Genomic DNA, 20843 nt, shown 5'->3' on the forward strand with positions numbered 1-20843 from the left:
CCGGTGCAATCGGGACCTGCTCTGCCGCCGACGAGCAGGGCGTGATGGCGGGATACATAGACCGCATCGTCCTCGTATGGCCGTTGTGCAGTTCAAACCAGGGCGGCCTGCATCGCTAGCCTTGGCAGTTTGGGTAAGTTCCGCTTGGGCTCGGACTCTCCCCAGGAAAGTGCAGGTCAGAGATACCGGGTTACGACTCTACCGTAGAGAGAGCGCTGCAGAAAGCCGGTCAGGGAAATTGAGAGGTTCCGCTAGGGGCCGAAGAGGCCAATATGTGACTTAACGACTGACACCCAAATGAGGATCTGCCGAGTGTGCCGTGGCAGTGCTCATGCCGTTTCATAGAGATCCACGCAGCGCTGGGGGAGATCGAACACTCACAAGCTTGTGTGCACCGGAACTGCACTGGTTTAGGCTTGAACTTGGCGTTTCGGGGCACCCGCACAGTCAGCGTAGGCCGCTCGGCGCTCAGGGCAGCTTGCATGAGGGCGTAGTATAGGGACGGGGTTACAGTGGCATTCGTATCGGTGGACCGTCGCGTGTTTCCTGCGCTCATGGAGCTCTGGAGCTTGGAGCACCGCGGCACGCCCTATATACATGTACCAAATGTGGCAGCTTATCTCCCATGCTGACACCCAGCCACTTGCAGGAGCTTCACCGGACTCCCAAACGTTCGAGGACTCTTCTAGGGAGCGGGCTAGGTGCAGAAGATCAGTTTAATCGGTAACTCATTTCGAGCGAGGACGATGGAGGCGTCTGGAGGTTGTCATTACGCCCGATCTTGTCGCCGCGCGCGAGCGGCTCCCCTGCGCCTCGGGCGCCCTCGGCGACATTGTGGGCATGGCGCACGTCCCCGACTGCGTGGCGCGCGGCACATGACCGTCCTGAGCAGGACGTATGTGCAGATGCGCTGGGATCTGCTCACCACGGATGCGCTGGCTGGGCTGGAGATGCAGCTCGGGGCTCTTGCGCGGCGCCCGTGCTGGCTGGAGTTGTGTGAGAGGTTTCGCGATGGGCTTGTGCGCCGCCACCGGGTGAAGCAGCGGGAGACGTGGTGGAAGCTGCTGGATATCCTCGATCTTTCGGCTGAGGAGCTGGGGTTTGAGTGGGAGACATGAGAGGCGGCATTACGCCGTGTCGCCGAAGAAGGCCTGCGCGGTTGGCGTGGTTCCGTAGTGGCTGTGGTAGGTAATTATCAGCAGTTGTTGGAGTTGAATGGCCAAATGAAAAGCACGTACCCTTGCACCAGCTGAAAACTCATTTATAGTTCACATCAATCCGCCGTCAAGTTCGACGACAGACAGTAGACGGAGACACCACCAGGGTTCGTTGATAACGTGGCCCGTGGCGACGTTCTGGTTCAGGAGCCATGTGCGCCCGAGAGATAACAGACCAGCGGATGCCAGAGATTGGACGTGCGCGGGGAAGTGTTGCGCGGGCGGCGGCGTCCAAGATCACGACGAATAGACATTACGCCGCCGAGGCCATACCCGCTCCAGAACCCCTCCCTGAGCCGCCTCCCGACGACGTGCTCGCCCTGCCTCCTGACGTCCTGCTTTGTCCGCGGGCTGTCTTAGGCCGGCGCGCTCCTCTGCCCCGCGGGCGAGCGGTCGTGAGGGATGTCGACGCAGTGCAGGGGCCGTCCTCTGGCGCCCCGCTTCCGCCTACCATAAGAGTAGCATCCGCCATCCGCCGCCGCTTCGCCGACACCACGTCCGAGGCGGTCGCGTCCATGGATGCCAAAGGACCAGAAGTCTTCGGCGGAGCGAACGGCAGGGCCGGATCGTCGTCTGGCCAGTCCTCGCGGGCTATCGCAGCGTCGAAGGCATCTAAGAAGGCACCGTAGGTTATGCGTCGCCTCGTCGGCCCATAAGGCGCGTTCGCAATGCGCAAGAGGTCGCGGAGATGTGCCATGAGGTCCGTCAACGGCGAGTTCTGGTCGATGATGAACGGCGCATTGGCGTGCACCCAACCGCACTTGGCGCTCCATGCATCACGGTCGTCTCCGGACTTGAACACGCTCGCGCAGGCCAGGTGCCGACCGTCGGGATGGTTGTGTGCAGTGTGGCGTAAGACGGTCCACAAGAGGACCCAGTAGAATGATTCTAGGTCATGTTGGGTGTCGTGCATGACGGGTCCTATTCCCGATTCCAGAAGCTCGAGGGCGATGAAGTAGTAAGTTCCCTGACCATCGATGAGTAGGCTAATTGAAGGGACATGATATGCGCAACACTAACCATTCTCTCCTTTAGATCAGCCATAGTCTCCGGGTCGACCTTGTCCAGATACGCTAAAGGGTAGAGAGGAGGTAGCTCGGCAGGATCTGCATCCTCGAAGTCATCCGGAGGTACCAATGTCATCGAGCTGTAGTCGTAGTCGAGTAACACTCCGTAGGAAAGGGGGCGTGTCACTGGCAAGTGATCAACGATGAGGACATTGCCGCTGCTGATGTCCCTGTGTGAAACTCCCGCGCGTTTCATCGCTAGCTGGTGCCCTACAAGTTGTGGAAAACTTGGTTTTGAATATATTACGACAGATGGAAATTCAGGAGAAGTACGCACCTACGATTGCATCGCGCAGCGCCATCACGAGCTCCTTCGTAGTCTTGAAGCAAGATAGCGGCCTCCCCACTGTGTCTATCACAAAGCGCATATGGCTCCGTTCATTCGCATGGTACTGTGGTCCCATTCCTAGCCTCCAAGACGACGTCTGGTGCACGGGAAATGGAACCTCCAGGGCCGACGATGTTGAAGCAAAAGAGCTGCCCGCGGAGGCTGACGAGAACAGGGATGAGACGTCGGTGGTAGCGGCAGAGGAGCGTGATGCGATCGACTCACACCACACTTTGGCCGCGCAGGCAGCTTCCCACCGCTTGACGTCCCTTTCTCCCAGATCGCCGCCGCAGAGAAGATCAGGGAGGCCTATCCGCTCCTCATCTGGAATCTCCTCCTTGAGGCGGGTGTAGAACTTTTGCTCCGGGATTCGAATCACCTGGCGCCACGCCTCCTTGATCACCCGAAGCTCCACATGCTCGTCCGTCTCTGCGTTGCTCTCCCCATTGCAGAAACGAGCATCTTCGATACCGAGCCAGACCATGGTCGACCGAGAGAAGAGCCGGGCGTTCACGTTCAGCAGCCGGAAGAGGATGAAGGCCCTCGGGTCTGTGGGTTTGTCGTCGTCCCAGACCTTCACCCAGCGAGCCTCGTCGATGTCGACGTCGTCAAGAAGGTCAGCGTCGCTCCCGAGGTGCTCCCTGAGCCAGGTTGTATCTGCGGTTGTGAGTTTCCGGACGGTAGGGTCGGCGCCGACGACCGCCCCAGTCCGCCTTCCCAGGGGTGTACGAACCGCCAGAAGAACTCCTGGACAGCACGGAGGCCCTCGGCGGTCTTCAAGCTGACGGGGGCCGAAGCAACACAGCATGTGTAGTCAAATCTGGCGATGCGGACCACGTCGCCGTATATCCCGAGCATGAAGGAGGCGAGGAACCCATTGGCAAACATCAGGACCCTCGCGCTGACTGCGAGCTGCACGAATTTAGAGGCCCGTGCGGCACTGAAGTCGGTGCTTGTGGAACGCGCGAACGGATCCTCGTCTTCCATATCCTTTACCTCAATGGCGACTGAGAACTGGGACCAGTCGGGCGATTCGATCTTCTCCGGGAGTCGAACGCCTGGGAAGGACATCACGAGGTCCGGCTTGGATGCATGGTGTCTGCTGGCGAACTCGGCGAACGGGAAGGGGATGACCTGGCCGTGGCCTCCATAGAACGAGGGCTTCTTGTCGGCAGGGAAATCTGCTACCAGAGCTCTGAAAACATCGAGCTATAGAATCTGAGTGGTCGTACAGAGCGTGAAACGTGACCAGGACGCACCAGCGGGGTGCCGCTCGTTAACTCCAGGCCTAGCGCGGTGGCGGGTGCGTCGAGGGGGCACGGCGTTCTCGAGGGCACGAATGTGCGCAGATACGAGCCTATGTCGCCGTCGTAAACGCAGATCTTGCCATGTATCTCATTGCACCATCCGGGGAGCTGCGCGGCCCGGGGCGTGTCTTCATGAATGCCGGGGTCGTTGATGACCTTGCCAGACATACTCGACGTAAAGGAAGAGGCGTAGTCGCCGAAGCTGCATATTGAACCGGTGGATATCGACATCTCACAGTGTCGGGATGTGGCCAAGATCGAGTGGACTAACAATGCAAAGAGAGGAAGCGCTGTGCTGCAGGCAGGTAAGTCGAGTATGCGCCAAGTTATGGGATTTTGGCTACCCACGAGTCAGAAGTGGAGAATGAGATTTGAACCGTGCGGGATCCGCTGTACGAGCCAGGGTTAGAGATGTTCGCTGGGTTGAGTCGTTCTGTTTGCCCGTTGTCAGTGTCCCACCCCGCGCATATGAGATCGCGCCTGGCTCACCACTTGGACGAGCAGATGTAAATATGATCGCTGGCTTTGTTTGCGCAGCAGTCCCTAGTATATTGGGTGGGACACACGTGCGTTGCAAGTTTTTTGCCGACGCATTCGCCCCGCTGTAAGATCCTTTTATGCGACGCAACGGTAGAGGTAGGATGTTGGGGTTTTTTTACCGTGTTTATGTGATGATGCGCTCTGACTTGGGGCGTTTTTGGGCGTTGTGTTATCGCGGTCGCAGTGGTCGGAGAGGGAGTTCGTTCGCGTGCTGAACAGAGTCGAGACGAACTTGGCTCATCCAAAACGGGAAGCATGCGCAAACAAATCAATGAGCCCCGGGCCGGTCCTCCGACCCCACCTGCTGCAGCTGCCGTCTACGAGCCGTCCGGCCTCTCTTCCTCGCCCGTTCATGTCGTCCTCCTCGTTCCAGGGACCGACGCACTCGTAGATCGACGGTGAAACTCATCAAATATGCGCATTGGCCGGACAATCAGGCCTCAGGCCGTGCACTTCAATATCACCAGTGACTGAGTGAGGATACGTGCCGCGGGGAGATGCGGGAGATGCGGGGTACATGCAACGACAACGCATCGTGAGTGACTATATGCTGTGTCTACCGTGCGTACACGCAGAAATCGTGCGTTTTCTTACTGAGTGGATGCCTTCCCGACTAGCTGGAGCTCTTCGCTTACTCAGAGGTAGCAGCCAAGCTCCGTGCGTGCGGTTTTCTCTTCAAGCTCGCCGGCTATCTTCTCTCTTGAATGTTCTCTCTATGAATGTCAAGACCTACCCACGCCCGGGCTTCATCTTTGGCTCTAATCTGACGATATATCTAACCACCGACACCTCCTTGACTTCGTCGTCCGCCCATCTCTCAACTTCGCCCCCGGCATCTCTTTCGTCTCATCGTCTGCCGCATCCCGTCGTTTTCACGCCGCCACAGTCTTACGAAAGATGGAGTCCCTCGACTCTACGTCGGAGCGCGCCCCTGCGCACGCACGTTTCACTTTCGTGAGCGTCTTTGGCCTAGTGGGATTGCGGGGTATTGCCCATGGACCACAGAAGAAATCCATATCGGTGTGCACCGGCCGCGTGGTTAGCCAGTGGTTCATGGTATGTCTACGGCCAATCTGCCTGCACTGACGCTGACCAAAATAGAGCTCAAGACCACTCGGGCTGTCCTCGAAAGCTGTAAAGTTACGCCACCCTTGCCGCTGCAGTGACTCATCCTCCGGCGCTGCGCCCTAGAACCTTGTACTTATCTGGGGTCGCCAGCCTCCATCGTCTCAAGGGGGGCGAGCAGCTTCAGCGCGCAAATGGAGATCCATCCCCGCGACAGACGGCGACACGGCGTGCACTCGCTCGCACGGCTTTCGTCTGGACTCTGGCGTTTGCCTCAACAGCTATTCTGACTGGGTTGCTGGAGCTGGCACTTGACTTCCCTTTCTGCACGGGCTATTCAGATCTATGGCATGCGACGAAAAGGTTTTCCGACGGCCTCCGCGTAACAGTCCTGAGTCCACACCCACACCCACATCCTCCTTGTCACGCACCGACGCGCCCTGCAAGCTCGCACGCCTATCGGTCCGAGCCTCGCGCCACGGATACTGCACCACCAACAGTTCAAGATGGCGGGCAGTACTGTGGCATTGCGGCCATCATCACACACCATTCCCATCATCGCTTTTCGCTGCCCATCCGCAAATCACCACTGCGCAACGCGACGCGGCAGGACCTGGCAGGACTCGAATATGGTTATAGTACAGGTATCATCTACGATTTTCGATGGATCGCCAGTGCAGTCTTGATCCCGGTCGCAGGTCAATCTGTCTCCTCGCGGTCGCGCCCTGCCGGACTTCGAGTTTGCGCGACGCCGCAAAGCCAACACGGCACGCTTGCGGTTGTGGATGCATCAGCACATCCGAATACTATTTCCGCAGTGGCATACGCGCACGGTGGGCTTGGTTACGGGCATGCGGGTGCAGAGCGCGAAGATCCTGCTGCGCGCTGGCGGGAGTCCCGCTGACGGCGACAGGATCAATCATGCTGTCACGTTCGTTTGCATGCACGTTGATGTCATCCTTGGGAGAGCGCAGAGGGCTTGTCGGGGCGCTGGACGGCGCGGGGCGGAGTGACGTGCAGCGCGCCGCAAAACGACGCGCGGGCATGTTGAACTAGGCTGTGGAGTGGGGACGATCCCTGGATGAGCACGGAGTGCGCGGGCTGCGATGGAGGTTGGGCGGCGGCGCCGAGCCGGGTGGGAGGTGGACCCGGCGCGGCATCGTGGCTGGTTCTTCCCCGCAGGACGTGTGCCTAGAACATTTTTGGAGAAGGGTCGGAGGCGTGTGTGCCCTCTTTCCCGGGGAGCATAAGCACCGATCGAAAGGAGACATCTCTTTGTGCTTGTTCGACATACAAGCCCGGGACGATCCTGTCCAAGCTTCGTCGATTTGGGCGTGAGACACGTCGCGGTGAACCATCGCGGATGCTCGGCGGTAGCGATGCGATAAGCATACGTTCATATGGCCGAGGAGTTATTTCGCGATGGGAAGGAAAGGCAAACAAACGCACAAGTCGGGATGGCAACGGAGGAGTCGCGAAATCAAGATCGGGTGATGGCTCGGCCGGGCGCCCGTCGTCGGTGCCTCGCGGCTCGGAAAGTTGGACTTTGTGGAGGCGCGGGTGGCGGTCTATATAATCTCCTCCGAGGTTCGTTTTCCTCCATTCCCTCCCTCCACCCGACAGCTGGAACAGGTTCTCATCTTTCTCTACGCCGTGCGTATCCTTCCTCGACGACGCCCGCTTGACGCAGCGATCTCCCCGACACTCTTTCTCCGCCCCGCACCCGCCATTCCCTACTAGCACTCCTTTCCAGGACAAAGACACAGAAACGACACGACCTTCTCCAACATCATCATGAAGTTCTCTACCATCGCCCTCTCCGCCGCTGCTATCGTCGCCTCCGTCTCCTCGCGCCCGCTCATGCGCCGCGATGTCAACGCCGCGCTTATTCCCGAGTTTGGTGTCACCGCCGGCCAGAGCCCCGACGGCACAGGGTACGTCGCGCGCGCATCCGCATCCCCGCGCTCAATCACTAAGTTGCCGCGCGCCACAGTAACTGCAAGGGTGTCAACAACATCAACATCCCTTGCGCGTGCCCGCCCCCGCGCGACCAATTCGTTACGGTACGCGCCCGCGCCACATCTTTTCACGCGCGTCCAAGTACTCATCTCCCTTGTTCTTTTTACGCGCGCGTGTAGCTCCTGAACCAGAACGTCGCCGCGGGCCACGTTATCAACAACCCCTCCGTCGGCATCTCCTTCCCCGAGGACAACTCGAAGGCGTCCGCACTCGCGCGCCTCAACGCCGCCACCGTCACGCTCCAGAACATCCACGGGCCTGGTGTCGGCTGCCCGCAGGCGGCGACCACCTTCGGCGCCCAGGTCGCGGCAATTCAGGCAGGCCCGGACCCCATCGCGGGCTCTGCTGCGTCGACGCCCGCGCCCGCGCCGGCACCTGCTCCCGCGCCTGCGCCGGCACCCGCGCCCTCGAGCGGCGGGGTTGACCAGTCGCTCGTGCCCGACTTCGGTGTTGTTGCGGGCACGAGCCCCGACGGCACAGGTAACTGCAAGGGTGTGAACAACATCAACATCCCTTGCTCGTGCCCGCCCCCGCGCGACCAGTTCATTGCCGTACGTCTCTCCTGTTGTTCTGCTGAAAGTGGGAACGTGTTGCTGATGGAGCACGTGTTCGCAGTCGCTGAACGCGAACGTCGCGGCCGGCCACGCGGTCAAGAACCCGTCCGTCGCACTCTCGTTCCCGACGGGCAGCAGCAAGGGGGACCAGCAGGCACGCATCAACGCGCTCCTCGTCACGCTCCAGAACATCAACGGCCCCGGCGTCGGCTGCCCCGCGGTGTCGACCGTGTACGCACAGCTGCAGCAGCAGATCAACGCGCTCCCGAACTAGGTCGAGCGCCGTTGAAGTATGAGGAGGATACGATGAGATCGAGAGGGATAGGGATACCCGAGCGTGGCCCGCGCGAGCGTGGGCTACGGACTGTGATGATGCTTTGTCGTGCCCGCGCGAGCGCGGTTGTGCTAGTTTGTACGCTCCGATCTGAATTGACGGGTGCCAGTCACCCCGTTCCAGCTGTCTTTCTCACTGTGTGTGAGGTGTGAGCCCGGGGTGGTGTTACATTCAGTCTCTTGTCAAACTTGACATGTGAGGATCAAGTTCACATTCGGCCATTTACTCTTAACGACTGCTGATATTCTCCTACCAATGTTATAGTATCACGGAACTATCGCCCCTGATGGGTCTCCCACTCAATCCCCAGTTCCTCCGCCGAGAGATCGAGGATATCCAGCAGCCTCCACCACGTCTCCCGCTGCTTCACCCGGTGGCGGCGCACAAGCCCATCACGGCACCTCTCGCACAGATCCAGCCAGCACGGGCGGCGCGCCAGAGCCCCAAGCTGCGTCTCCAGCCCCGTCAGCGCGTCCGTAGTAAGCAGGTCCCAGCGCACCTGCACAAACGTCCTGTGGAGCAGCACCCTGTTCCGCGCGCACGCGTCGCGCGCGGTGCAGTCGGGCGGACACTGTTCCACGCTGGCCATGACGTCTCCGAGATTTCTGTACGACGCGCGGCGGAGCCCGTCGCGCGCGTCGATGCAGCGCACCATGTCGTCCGGGTCGAGGCGGGCGACCGTGACGCCGCCTGCGCCCCGCGCGCGCGCGAAGCCGCGCACGATCTCCTCGGGGGAGTGCTGGCAGGCGTAGTAGAGCGCGAGGGGCAGCAGCGCGTGCTGGCCGGTGAGCCGCGCGAGGTTGACAGCCTCGAAGGCGGCCCCTGCGGCTCTGTCTTTGTCTGAGAGGCAGAATTTCGCAGGGTGCGTGCCGCTGCTGCGCTGGAGCCAGGTGTGGAGGCAGGAGGTGAAGTAGTCCTCGAGGTGGGCGGTGGCATCGGCGACGATGTCTGTGAGGGCGTATTTGTGGCCGAGGCGCATGAGCGCGGAGAGGACGCTGAACCGGATGTGGGGGGCCTGGCTCTGGAGATACCTGGTACGTCGTGTCAGTTTCCCTAGGATCATTGCTAACGCGGAAGGAATACGCACTTTCGGCCGTCGTAGATCGCCCGAAGGAGGGTGGACATGTCCTCCGCGATGTCGGGGACATGATAGACGGGGACGCCCTGGAACGTCACGTCGCTGCCGCTCCGGTCGCCCGCCTCGAAGACCTTCACCTTGAATGGCTCTGAGCGCAGGGAGAGCCAGCCCTTGTGCACGCGGAAGCTCTTGTCCCCGGCCACTATGCAGACGTTGCCGTCTGGGAACCACAGGCCTGGGTCTGGCTTGATCTTGGGGTTGCTGTCTCTGGTGCCCAGCGCCACTGCGTCGGCGAAGACGGCGTGGAGGTACGCGAGATGGCGCGCTTCGTATGCCTGAATGGCCGGCCTCATTCTGAGTTCGACCATGTCGCGAGTTTTCGTTGTCTTTGAGCGTGCTAGAGAGAGGCGGTCAGGAGCATTGCATCGGTTCCGGGCGGCGAAGGAGTGTTTATATGATGTACGGGGAGACCGCTTGGGCCTTGAACTGTACTATCGCGTACGGTGCTGGATCCAAGTGGACACTGGGTTCCGGATGTGTATGGGCCATGATCCCTGCCAAGCTGAGCGTGCGGGCCAGAACGTACGGTATACGCCACTCGGTGCAGGACACACGAGTGTCTCTCGCGGATTATTCTTTTCGGATGTTGTGGATATTACTGTAGTATGTCCCGAAATATGATAAGCATAAAAAACCCTGCGAGTGGGAAGGGCACGAGCTGGTCAGCGACCGAATCGTGAGGCGCATAGGGCACAGCGTTTCACCCGTCAATCCGATCATGCCAAACCAATAATCACCGATCAATCCTGCTGCTCCCACTCGATTCCTAGTTCTTCAGCTAAAAGATCGAGGATATCTAGTAGGCCGTCCCACGTCTCGCGCTGCTTGACCTGATGCTGGACAACAAGCAGCCCGCTGCACTCGTGGTACAGCCTCTGCCAGCACGGGAGGTCTGCCAGCGTGCCTAGCTGCGTCTCCAGCCCCGCCAGCGCGTCCGCGGTAGACAGATCCTCGCGCATCTCCTTAAACGTCGCCCGCAGACGCGCCATGTTCCCCTCGCACGTGTCGGGCTCCTCGCAGCCGGGGGCGCACCCGGCGCAGTGCATGACATGGGCCAGGGTGCGGCTCGACGCACGGGAGAGCCGGTCGCGTGCGGAGACGCAGCGCAAGACGTCTTCGGGGGCGAGCGGACGATGTTGCGATGCCGTAGATGAGGTCACGCAGGCTATGCTGGCAGCAGCGGTAGAGCGCGAGGGGCAGGATCGCGGGTTTGGAGGTGAGGCGCGCGATGTTGACGGCCTCGAAGACGGCGCCGGAAGCTTCGTCGCTTTCCGATATGCGAAGTTTTTCCTCGTGTGCTCCGGTGCGCCGCCGCATCCACTTCTTGAAGTCGGGCGTGTAGTAGTCTTCGAGGTAGCCTGCTGCGTCTGCGATGATGTCTTTCAGTTGATATTTGTGGCCGAGGCGCATGAGCGCGGACAGTTCGCTGAAGGCTATGTCGGGGGCCCTGTCGCTGAGGTACCTGCCAGTGGAACGTCAGCTCGTATGGGGAGCGCCTGTCAGTCGGAGAAAGATGGTGCGCACTTGCGGCCGTCATAGATGGCGTCGAGCAGCGTCCTCATGTCCAATGAACTGTCTGAGACGTAGTAGAAGGGGACGTCCAGCCTGCCTAGATGGGCCTCGTAAAAAATATCGCGCAAGGGTTCGGAGAGACGGGAGAGGAAGTCCCGGTGTATGCGGTAGCCTGATCGCTCCGCTACTATGCAGGCGCTGCCATCCTTGAACCACAGATGCTCATCCTTGTATATTTTGGGGGTTTCGTCGGTTTCTTCAAGATCAACCTGCAGGGGTATGTTGACTAGCGATTCTAAGTGTACTCAGTCTCGTATATGCGATGTCATGATTGCGCCAAAGTATACCTATGCGGGACTTTTCACTGGCCTCAGTAATGACACTGAGCGCTTCATCGGACATACTAAATGATAGAACACGTATTAGTGAACGACAGCAAACAGTACAAGGATCCGCTCACTTGAGTCTCGTATAGCCAGCTTATAAACATCGTCATAACAAGACGGACCTTATAGGCAAGAACTGCGTACATGCAATGCCCTTGTGCTATCATAACGCCAAGCGCTGCAGCATCGCGGTCTCGTTCGTGAGGCGCATGAGCTTGATGCTCTCAAAGAGCTCCGCCCCGCTGCCCTCGGAGAAGTAGAAGTTTACGGGCTCTTCCGATTCGGAGCGGCCCAGTCAGATATCGAAATCAGCGGTGGAGTAGTCATCGAGGTAGCGCGCGGCCTCGTCGACGAGGACCAGGAGCTCGTATTTGCGGCTGATGCGCATCAGTGCGAGCAAAGCCTCGATGAGAACTTTGGGGAGCAAGTCCCGCAGGCACCTAGAACAGAACATGCCTCGCGCGCGTTAGTTGACTTTGGATACGAGATGGGTAAGATGTGTACTTGCGACTGTCGTTGATTGCACGCAGTATGGGCCGCATGTCGCTTGCGCCGTCCGAGCCGTGTACGACAGGAAGCCCTGAGAAGGTTTCCGCCGCAGTTGAGTTGGTGGGTGGCGGATTGACGGCCGCTAGCACGTTGCAGAATATCGAAGAGTGATGAGAGAAAACGGATTTGTGGACGCAGACAGCTGGAGAGAGAACGGGGGGCGGTCGAGTATTGTGCGAGGAGGAGTTGGTCGTGTCGAGCTCGAGGAGTTAGTTGGCGTTCACTAGAGCTATAGCTTGTTAATTCGGAAGGATCAAGTCCTGCGGTTTCCGCAACATGGTGGCAGTCACTAAACACAAGCTTGGCGCTCAGACGAATGGTGATGGCGGACCGAGAGAACACTGCCGGGGCACCATTAGGTTTTGTACACAACACTCGTTCGGCTCTATAAGTCCGATATGGTGTAGTGGCTAACATTATCGCCTCTCACGCGATAGCCCGGGGTTCGATTCCCCGTGTCGGAATCTTTTTCGTCCTCATCCAAGGTTCTAGCTTCTGCTGATACGACGGTAGAATTTTAACATGTGGAAAAACCGGACGCCCAAACGTCGTATTACATGGAGAGACTTCTCGTGTTTGTTCTGCATGATTCTCGGCGCGGCCACGCAGGAGGCGTTGAATACTACGGATGCCATAAAGGGGCACGAGCACGCTTCGTCTTTGTCAGGGCGGTGTCATCTGGGTCAGATCTGAGATCTGCACGGGATGCCGGGCTGTCAAGCCGTCTCAGATAATGACGTCGCAAAAGAAGCCGTTAGGGTTCGGATTAAGGTTCGGATTTGGGTTCGGGATTAGGGTTCGGGTTTTGCCGGGGTTAGACGCCGCTAACTGTTTGTCCCCCTTGGAGGGAGCCGGTCTGGAATAACACGCGAACGAGGCTTTAGTGTGCCCGCCTGAGTGTTCCCGGCTTGGGGGACCCCCCGAGCGGAGCGAGGGAGGGGAGGGAACACGAATGGCGGGTCCTCTTCGCGCAAAAAACGCTAAGTCCAGACTTTAAGCGCCCTTCCCAATCGGGGAGGTTCTCTACTATTTCCTCAAACAAATCTCGATGGTGCGACGTCATTCTCTGAGACGGCCGACCAGCCGGGATGCCGATCGACGGTTAGACGCTGGTCGGGGCCCTTGCTCGTCTTTCGATTTCTTTATTTCTTCGATCTCCTCCGCCGGCCATGCCTCTCCTTTCGCCTCCCTCCTCCTGCTCGTCGCTCGGCACTCACTCCCCTCGCCGCAGTGCTCCCTACCGCGACCTTCATGACAAGCCAGGATGCGCACAGCCGACCACGGTCCTCAGCCGACGCCAAGAGCGAGAGAATGTCCACCACCGACGAGAAGAGGACGAGCGTCGCGACGACCCTTCCCCCACACCCACCACGCTCGCTTGCGAAGGATGTTGTTCTCATCTGCACAGTCACGCTCGCTATGATCCTCAATGTGAGTCGCTTGCGCCCTACCCTCTCCGCGTTCGCTCCTGACCCGCGCAGACGGCGAATAACACCGCAGTCGCTATCTCTCTTCCGACCATCGGCCGAGAGCTGAACATCGTCGAGTCTAAGCTGCAATGGATCATCTCCGCGTATTCGCTCAGCTCGGTGCGTATTCCGTCCCGTGTTTTCATCTACTCGTCTCACACTGGCCCGTTACACAGGGATGTCTGCTCCTGTTCCTCGGCCGAATCGCAGATCTATTCGGCCGCAAGAACACATTCATCTTCGGCTGTGGGTTCATGGGTATCCTTGGCCTAGGCTGTGGGTTCGCACAAGGTATGTTTCCCGCTCCCCACGCCGTGCTTCTCGTACTCACGCGCTTGTAGATGAGAACACTCTGGATGTCCTCCGAGGCGTGCAAGGTATCGGTGCTGCCGCCTCTATTCCTGCTGGGGTGGGCATTTCGTCACCTAGCGCGCGCGACTTGTCCTCATCACCCGTATCACGTTATAGCTCGGTATTCTCGCGAACACCTTCCCTCCGTCCCGGATCCGTTCTATCGCATTTGCCACCTTCGCCGCAGGCGCGCCTGTAGGCGCAGCCATTGGTTCTGCGATCGGAGGCGTCCTCGTGCAGCTCACCGCGTATGTCCGATGAGTCACAATATACACCTAGGCCGCCGCTGACCGGCCCACAGGCAAACTTGGAGGTCTACGTTCTGGTTCCTCACAGGTCTCAGCGCCGTGTGCTGCCTCGGTGGGCTACTATCCATTGACAACGATGTCCCTCATGACCTGCCCGACCGGTATGGTGTCCTTCGCACATGTTCACCGCTGACTGTACGCTGACAACTGCGCAGGCGCGTAGACTGGCTCGGAGCTTTCCTCGTGACCGCCGGTCTGACGCTAATCATCTTCGTTTTGAGCGACGGCAGTATCGCGCCCAACGGATGGAAGACCGGCTGTACGTTTGCCTCGCCTCCCATTCCGCAGTTCCCGAGCTGACTTTCCGTAGACATCATCGCATTAATCATCGTCGGCGTCGTCCTGCTCGTGCTCTTCGTTTTCTGGGAGCACTTCCTCGAGAAGCTGCACGCGCAGCACGACGCGGCGCGCGAGCGGTGGTGGACGCCCCCGCCGCTCATGAGCGTCACCATCTGGACGCGCGCGCAGGGCAAGCTTGCCGTCGTGCTCATGATCGCCTTCCTGGAGTGGTGCAGCTTCAACTCCTTCACGTTCTGGATCCAGGTACGTCGCGGGTTGCGGGTCAACTTGCTGCTTAGACAATGCTAATAGACACGTCCAGCTATACTACCAGGACTACTCCGGCTTCAGCCCAATCCTGACCATGGTGCGCCTGCTGCCGATGTGCATCACCGGCGTCCTCTGCAACGTCGTCGTCGCCGTCATCGTCGGGCACGTCCCGCTCGTCTGGATGATCGCGACCGGCACGCTCTTCACCGGCCTCGCGAACCTGCTCTTCGCCGTCGTCGACCCCGCCGCGCCGTACTGGGCGTTCGGCTTCCCCGCCGCGATCGTGTCCGTGTTCGGCGCGGACTTTGTGTTCGCGACAGGCACGCTGTTCGTCGCGAAGGTGTGCCTCCCGCACGAACAGAGCGTCGGCGGCGCGCTGTTCCAGACGCTCACGCAGGTCGGCACGGCGTTTGGGATCGCGATCAGCACGATCGTGTTCAACGCGACGATCGAGAAGAAGGCGCATGCGCTCGGCGTGGACACGGGCGCGCTCGCGTCCGCGTCTGCGGCGCCAAGGCCGGCGCAGCTCGCGGCGTACAAGAACGCGATGTGGGCGGGGTGCGCGTTTGGGTTCTTTGGCGGTATCCTCGGCTTCGTCTTCCTCCGGAGCGTGGGCGTTGTCGGGCACCGACAGGCGAAGGCAGAGAAGGAGGACGGCAGCAGCAGGAAGAGCGTGACGCCCGACCCCGAAGCTGCCCCGCACGCATGAGCGCGCCGTCTCCCCTGCCTCTCCACCGCCCCCTTGCCAGATCTCATTCTTCACTCCCCATTCTCTTGGGTTATATCTCGGGTTCTGCTCTACATACTAGTCCCCCCTCACGATTCACGAACACGCCCCCGCATCATGCATCCCCCGCAAGCCGACGCACCACTTTCTCACCACGCATACCTAGACTGACTCGGACTGCGCCGATACACTAATAGACCACCTACTGCTCCCTACATACACACCCTGTATCCATCCACGCCCGGCGCAAAATGCCATCTGATCTGCTTTCATGCCCTGTGCGTGCTTCGTCGTGTGCAATTCCTCCATGGTAGGTGCTGTGGTAGAGCTGCTTTCACCGGAGGCTTTTCGACTTCATATATACTAGATCTCCTCGGCTCGTCCACCGGGCACATGCACACGATGCTGGCTGGCATAGCCACCCACTCAACAGCACTGCACGCGCGGATCGTCGACGTCCATGTCCAGAAATAAAAGCTCTATTGTACACTACTCGTACGAAAACACAGCCGCCGCGCCCGACATCGGTAGCACAATGGATGCCCGCGGTGGGGGGAAGGTGGTATCGGTATTGAATAAGTCAATGTGTGCGCGTGGGTGGGGAGGAAGCTTCAATCCAGATGTAGATGCATGTGCGGGCGGGCGGGCGTGCGTACGAGTCCGTGCTGCGAGCCTGGGGCGGGGAATATATACGACCCGCGCGAGTGGGAGTGGGCGGGGCGGGCTGCGGGGTAAGGTAGTGGGTAGAGGGTCTGGGAGATGGCGGAAGAGGAGGAGAGGAGAGGAGGGCGGGAGGTGGTAGTGAGTGTAAACGAGGGGAGGGGCACGCCGCAGTGGCAGCGGCGGTGGTGTGCGGGAGGGTCTTACCTACCCAAGGGCTACGTAGCGAGTCAGTCCAAATGCCCTGGCGGCAAGCAACAATCCGAGCCCCGAAGTGAAAATCCATGATCAGTCTGCACGCGCCCCTCAGAAGTACGCCGGCGGCGCGCCCTTCTCGCGCACAACCGGGTCCGTCGTGTGCACCGCGCTGCTCTCGTACGCGTCCTCCGCCGATACGTCGCGCGAATGTCCGCCGTGCGCCGTGTAGAACGTCGCGTCCGTCGCCTCCGCGGCATGCCCGCTCTTCTCGTACGGGTTCGGCATGGGTTGCGGGTCCCCGAACGGGTCCTCGATCGCGAGGGCCGGGGGCGCACTCGGCATGGGCGGCGCGTCGCGCGCTGCCTGGAAGTACGCGCCCTGCGTCGGGGTCCCCGGGGCGGACGCGGGTGGGGGCCGGAGCGCTGGGGGCGGCGGACTTGAGCTGCGCTGGCGGTATTGGGGCTGCGCGGCCTGGGACTGCGAGGGCCGATGTGTCTGTGCTTGCGGCGGGTTCTGGCGCGAAAACGCTTCGGGCGGCGGCGAGCCGTAGCCGCGCGGGGGCGCCTGGCGTTGGTACGACACGGCCTGTTGCGGCTGCACGCGCGCGCTGTCTGAGAAGGGGTCCTGGTACCCAGAGCCTGAGCCTGAGTATGACTGCGGGTATGGGTATCCCGCCCCGGGCGGGAGTGGACTTGTGCGCTGCTGCTGTTGCTGGTGTCCGTAGGGCTGCTGTTGCTGTTGCGGCGGCGGGCGCTCGCTCATCGGGTAGCCCTCGCCTGTGAGCTGGCGTTGCGGGGTCGCTCGGTGCGGCTGCGGCGCGTAGACGGCGCGCCCTTGCCCGTCCCACTGCTGGTAAGACGGGCGGCCGAAGGACTGGGCGGCAGCAGTGAGCGGGATTTCCGCGTCGGAGGCGTTCGGGTTGAAGACGGTCGCGGTCGACTCCAGAATGGCAGGGTTAGTGGCGGAATAGGGCATTCCGGGGGCACCGGCCATCGCGAGCTTAGCTTGCCTACAGAAAAATGAGGACTGGAACTAAAGACAGCAGAGGGGAAGACGTACCGAGCCTTGCGGCGATCGTAGATGACGCGCGGCTTCGCCTGGTTCATCTTGTGGTAGATGTACCACATCGCGCCGAAGGTGATCAGCGTTGTCGCTCCCAGCACGACGTCCTTGATGATCGTGTCCCGCGTATTCGATTGCCCTGTTGCAATACTGTCAGGCAAAGGATGCGAAGCACGAGAAGCTGGCACGCACCGTCCTCAGACTGCTCGAGCGCAACACCGAGGTAGACGGTGATGAACTGCTTCGGGAGCGAGAGAATGGCTGCGATCGAGAACGTCCAGATGCCCATACCGCACGTCGAGAATACCGCGGTCGTGACTGCACGCGGGTCAGCAAGCCGCCGCGCAAGGTGACATTACAAAGCAGCGTACAATGTCCGGGGATGGCACTTAGACGCGCAATAAGGGCAATCTTGAAGCCGCCCTCGCGCACGACGCGCGCGAGGCACGCATACGACAGCTTGTTCTTCTCGAGCTTCTCTCCGCGCGCCGCGCAACAATACTTGAACGCGCTTCAGGCATAAACAGAGATTGGCAAATTCGATCGCGCGACAGATGGGCGGCAACCGAGACAGGGTGCAGTTGCTGATTAGCTTCTGACTTCGGGAACGGGAGATATGACGCACTAGAAGTTGCCGACTTCGCCGATGAAGGTGCCTGCGGCAACGATTCCGAAGCCGGGGAAGAGGCCCCAGACGAGACCGCAGAGGATAGCGACGATTTCATGGCCGAATAGCTAGAGATATGTTATTCAGAGCTGTCGTTATGGGACATGCGTGAGACTCACCGGGGGGAAGGAGATCACGAATAAGACACCTATTGGTATTGTCCAGCCGAACGGGAGACTGCAGGAGTTGTCAGCGGCGCTCTACGCATGTCTGGCGAATAGGAGAATATGGCGTTGCCACCAACGACAGGCGGCGTGACTGGGGTCTGATGTTTGAGCAGACACCGTGTCTATCACTTCTAGAGATGGGAAGTTCTGCCTGAAGCAGTTTCCAGACATCGCTACATTGCGTGCGGCGTGCACAGTGCATGCGTGCATCTGACTACGCGGCGCGATGGCAGCAACTGACACCCCTCGCGGGCGGGCGGAGGGAGTAGATACGAGAGGCAAAACTCACTTGTGCATCCAGTCCGCGGCAGGCCTGAGCCAGGCGACAATCTGCTTGTGGTAGACGGTGAAGAGGATAACGCCTGCCAAGCCGATAGCAAACGCGAAGTAGTACCCTGCACATCCATACAGGGTGAGTTTCGGTGCGCCGTAACACGACAGAATACGCACATATCCATTCTTTCCGTAACCAGTAGCTCCACTTCATCATAGCTTTCCAGTCGATCACGCTGGTCTTCGCGAGCTCCTTTGCCTCCTCCGGGGTCGGACTCGGGGTGCGGTTCACGGCGCGGATATCAACAGCAGCGACGGCGGGCCTGCCCCGCTCCCAGCCGTTGGCCTCCTTGGACGGCAGGCCGCCGCCTTTGTGTGTTGGGTCGCGGTCGTCGCTATCGTTGCTGTCGAGGGATGCGGCGCTCGCATCGTAACCATTGTGGGGCGGGTATGGGTATGTTGGTGCGGTGGATACGCCGGCGTAGGGGATGTTGGATTGGGGAGTGCGGGGGCTGTAGGCAGCCGGGTAAGCAGAGGCCATTAGGGTTGCTTGAGATTGGGAGGATGTATGAGCGGCCGGGGTGTCGGGGAGGGGTCGGGTGTCGCGTTGAGTTACCAGAACCAGCGGGATTTGCGGGGGACGGAAAGCGGGCAAGAGGTCGTGAAGAGAGAAAGAAAAGGGAGGGAAATGAAAGAGGCGTGGCGGGAGGAGGAAAGGGAAGGAGGAGGAGGCGGTGGTTGTTGGGAGACGTCCTTGGCGGTCGCGCGTTAACTTTCCCACGGCGCGCTAGTCGTCCTTCGCGAACGTTTTCCTCTTGGACTCGTACCCCAGAATGATAACAACGCTCGCTTCTTGTTCCCCATCGTCTCGTCTCGTGCACCCTCTATACGCCCTGGACCTCTCGCAAAAACACGACACAAATATTTTCAGACAAAAAGGAGGAGCACCGGCGAGCAACGGCCGACCGGGACCATACACATCCCCAGGGCGGTGTTCCTGTCCTCAGACAAAACGACTGCGTTTCTCATCCACTGCGCTCGCCGCTGCCCGTCTCATCCTGTGCTACAGCTTCATACATACAGAAGATACGGCCCCCATTGACAGGCTTTGCTTTCGCTGCTGCTGTGTGTGTCGCGAAGCTGGAGGAGCTCCTCTCCCATCAGATGCGTCTTCTCTATGGCGACGGTATGTTCTGTGGAATTCAAATACTCGACATCACTGCCAATTAGCCTTTCCGAGCGCGGTAAGTTTCCAAAACATGAACTGCGAACCGTAAAGTTTCGCGCAGCCGGGTGGTTCGCAACATGTACCGCCACCTCCTTACTGACATGGTAGCATTCGAATATAGCAAACGGCGCACCCCTTCTTATCCTACATCGACCGTCGCACGCCTCGTCCACACGGTCGACACGACGTGGGTAAGTCGATTTCTCCTCGTCCGCGGAGAGTCAGCGCACACCACAGTCCTCCATCATGGCAGCCTCTAATCGCCGCAAAGCTATCCTCCACCACATGCAAACCATCTTCAATCAGCACGATGGTGGCACTTGTGACATGTTTTTTTTTACCAACCCAGCTGTTGAATTGCTACATCTTAAGCTTCAATTTCACGTATGATCATCATACGCCCCCGACGCGCCGCAATAAAACTATAGAACACCGGATGCATGCCAGTATCGGTACGTCGCAGAACACGTCTTTCCCCATTCACGTAACCGCTCATTTTGTAGTTCCCCGTGCCGTCCAGGCGCACGCCACAGTCCCCACACCAGCATAGTCGCTCCCGCTTTGAGCGAACGGACAGGTACTTTGCGTCCCCCGGCCTGGTGCGCGCGTGCTAGCGGGGTCGCAGGCTCGACTGGCTGCACCAGCTCGATGGGCTCCACAGAGATGACCGGGATAGCCGGCTCAGCGGGCGCAACAGGCTGTACCGCTTCCGCAGGAGCCGCGATATTCGCATGATGTGCGAGTTTTCCGCGCAAGTTGCCTCGCGATCGATGTCGATGTGGGCGGGCAGACTTCGCCCGGAGCTACAGGGCATCATCGTAGGTGCGGCGAGCAGTGCTGTCCCGGTCGACTCCGGTGTGCCTTTGTGAGTTGGGGCTACGATCTCAGACTGCATCGCATCCAGTGGTGATACATGGCGCTGGAAACAAAGTCCTCCCGGATCATCGCAAAAGTGGGTGACTGGCTTGGAATGGATGTTCTCTCGCAGCCACTTCGACAGCCTCTGCCAGCACGGTGGCGCCCCCGCTGCAGTCCCTTGCGCGCAGTCCAGCGTGAAGCGATTCCCGTCTCATGTCTTGCGCCGTCCCAATCAACGCGACCCTCAACGTTTTGTAGTGCTATCCTATCTGCATGCGATATGCACACTGGCACAGCATAACGTACGTCC

General features: G+C 59.9%; 6 protein-coding genes and 1 non-coding gene across 7 annotated transcripts; 3 read left to right on the top strand and 4 right to left on the bottom strand.

Moving 5' to 3' along the window:
• Nucleotides 1-1360: 1360 nt before the first annotated feature.
• On the bottom strand, nt 1361-4150 carry TRAVEDRAFT_21480 (uncharacterized protein; the record flags this gene model as incomplete). Its single annotated transcript, XM_008040895.1, has 7 exons — nt 1361-1552; nt 1669-2184; nt 2238-2494; nt 2562-2636; nt 2838-3325; nt 3346-3821; nt 3872-4150. 7 exons carry the CDS (start codon nt 4148-4150, stop codon nt 1361-1363), a joined length of 2283 nt encoding a protein of 760 aa, XP_008039086.1.
• A 3004-nt stretch (nt 4151-7154) lies between these two features.
• Nucleotides 7155-8559, top strand: TRAVEDRAFT_150730 (uncharacterized protein). Its single transcript, XM_008041798.1, has 4 exons — nt 7155-7458; nt 7518-7587; nt 7663-8094; nt 8159-8559. Exons 1-4 carry the CDS (start codon nt 7319-7321, stop codon nt 8369-8371), a joined length of 855 nt encoding a protein of 284 aa, XP_008039989.1. The 5' UTR covers nt 7155-7318; the 3' UTR covers nt 8372-8559.
• A 593-nt stretch (nt 8560-9152) lies between these two features.
• On the bottom strand, nt 9153-9607 carry TRAVEDRAFT_87795 (uncharacterized protein; the record flags this gene model as incomplete). The annotated part of the gene is made up of 2 exons (XM_008041799.1): nt 9153-9452; nt 9515-9607. Coding segments are annotated over 2 exons (393 nt in total), but the record flags the coding sequence as incomplete, so codon positions are not given.
• A 1132-nt stretch (nt 9608-10739) lies between these two features.
• TRAVEDRAFT_107311 (uncharacterized protein) lies at nt 10740-11299 on the bottom strand (the record flags this gene model as incomplete). The annotated part of the gene is made up of 2 exons (XM_008041800.1): nt 10740-11031; nt 11094-11299. Coding segments are annotated over 2 exons (498 nt in total), but the record flags the coding sequence as incomplete, so codon positions are not given.
• Nucleotides 11300-12408: 1109 nt separating this feature from the next.
• TRAVEDRAFT_t119 lies at nt 12409-12480 on the top strand. The gene has a single exon. It is a non-coding gene; the product is annotated as a tRNA-Glu (tRNA).
• Nucleotides 12481-13210: 730 nt separating this feature from the next.
• On the top strand, nt 13211-15654 carry TRAVEDRAFT_29891 (efflux transporter). The gene is made up of 9 exons (XM_008041003.1): nt 13211-13447; nt 13498-13605; nt 13662-13776; nt 13827-13894; nt 13954-14084; nt 14138-14245; nt 14300-14403; nt 14455-14687; nt 14746-15654. The coding sequence occupies exons 1-9, from the start codon at nt 13328-13330 to the stop codon at nt 15400-15402; spliced, it is 1644 nt and encodes a 547-aa protein (XP_008039194.1). The 5' UTR covers nt 13211-13327; the 3' UTR covers nt 15403-15654.
• A 370-nt stretch (nt 15655-16024) lies between these two features.
• On the bottom strand, nt 16025-18919 carry TRAVEDRAFT_150737 (uncharacterized protein). Its single transcript, XM_008041801.1, has 8 exons — nt 18625-18919; nt 18464-18569; nt 18127-18184; nt 17966-18075; nt 17712-17851; nt 17533-17658; nt 17338-17479; nt 16025-17287 (listed from the first exon to the last, which is right to left on the bottom strand). Exons 1-8 carry the CDS (start codon nt 18662-18664, stop codon nt 16387-16389), a joined length of 1623 nt encoding a protein of 540 aa, XP_008039992.1. The 5' UTR covers nt 18665-18919; the 3' UTR covers nt 16025-16386.
• Nucleotides 18920-20843: the final 1924 nt, after the last annotated feature.

This window comes from Trametes versicolor, assembly GCF_000271585.1.
Source record: "Trametes versicolor FP-101664 SS1 unplaced genomic scaffold TRAVEscaffold_7, whole genome shotgun sequence".
In the NCBI taxonomy this organism is placed as follows: domain Eukaryota; kingdom Fungi; phylum Basidiomycota; class Agaricomycetes; order Polyporales; family Polyporaceae; genus Trametes; species Trametes versicolor.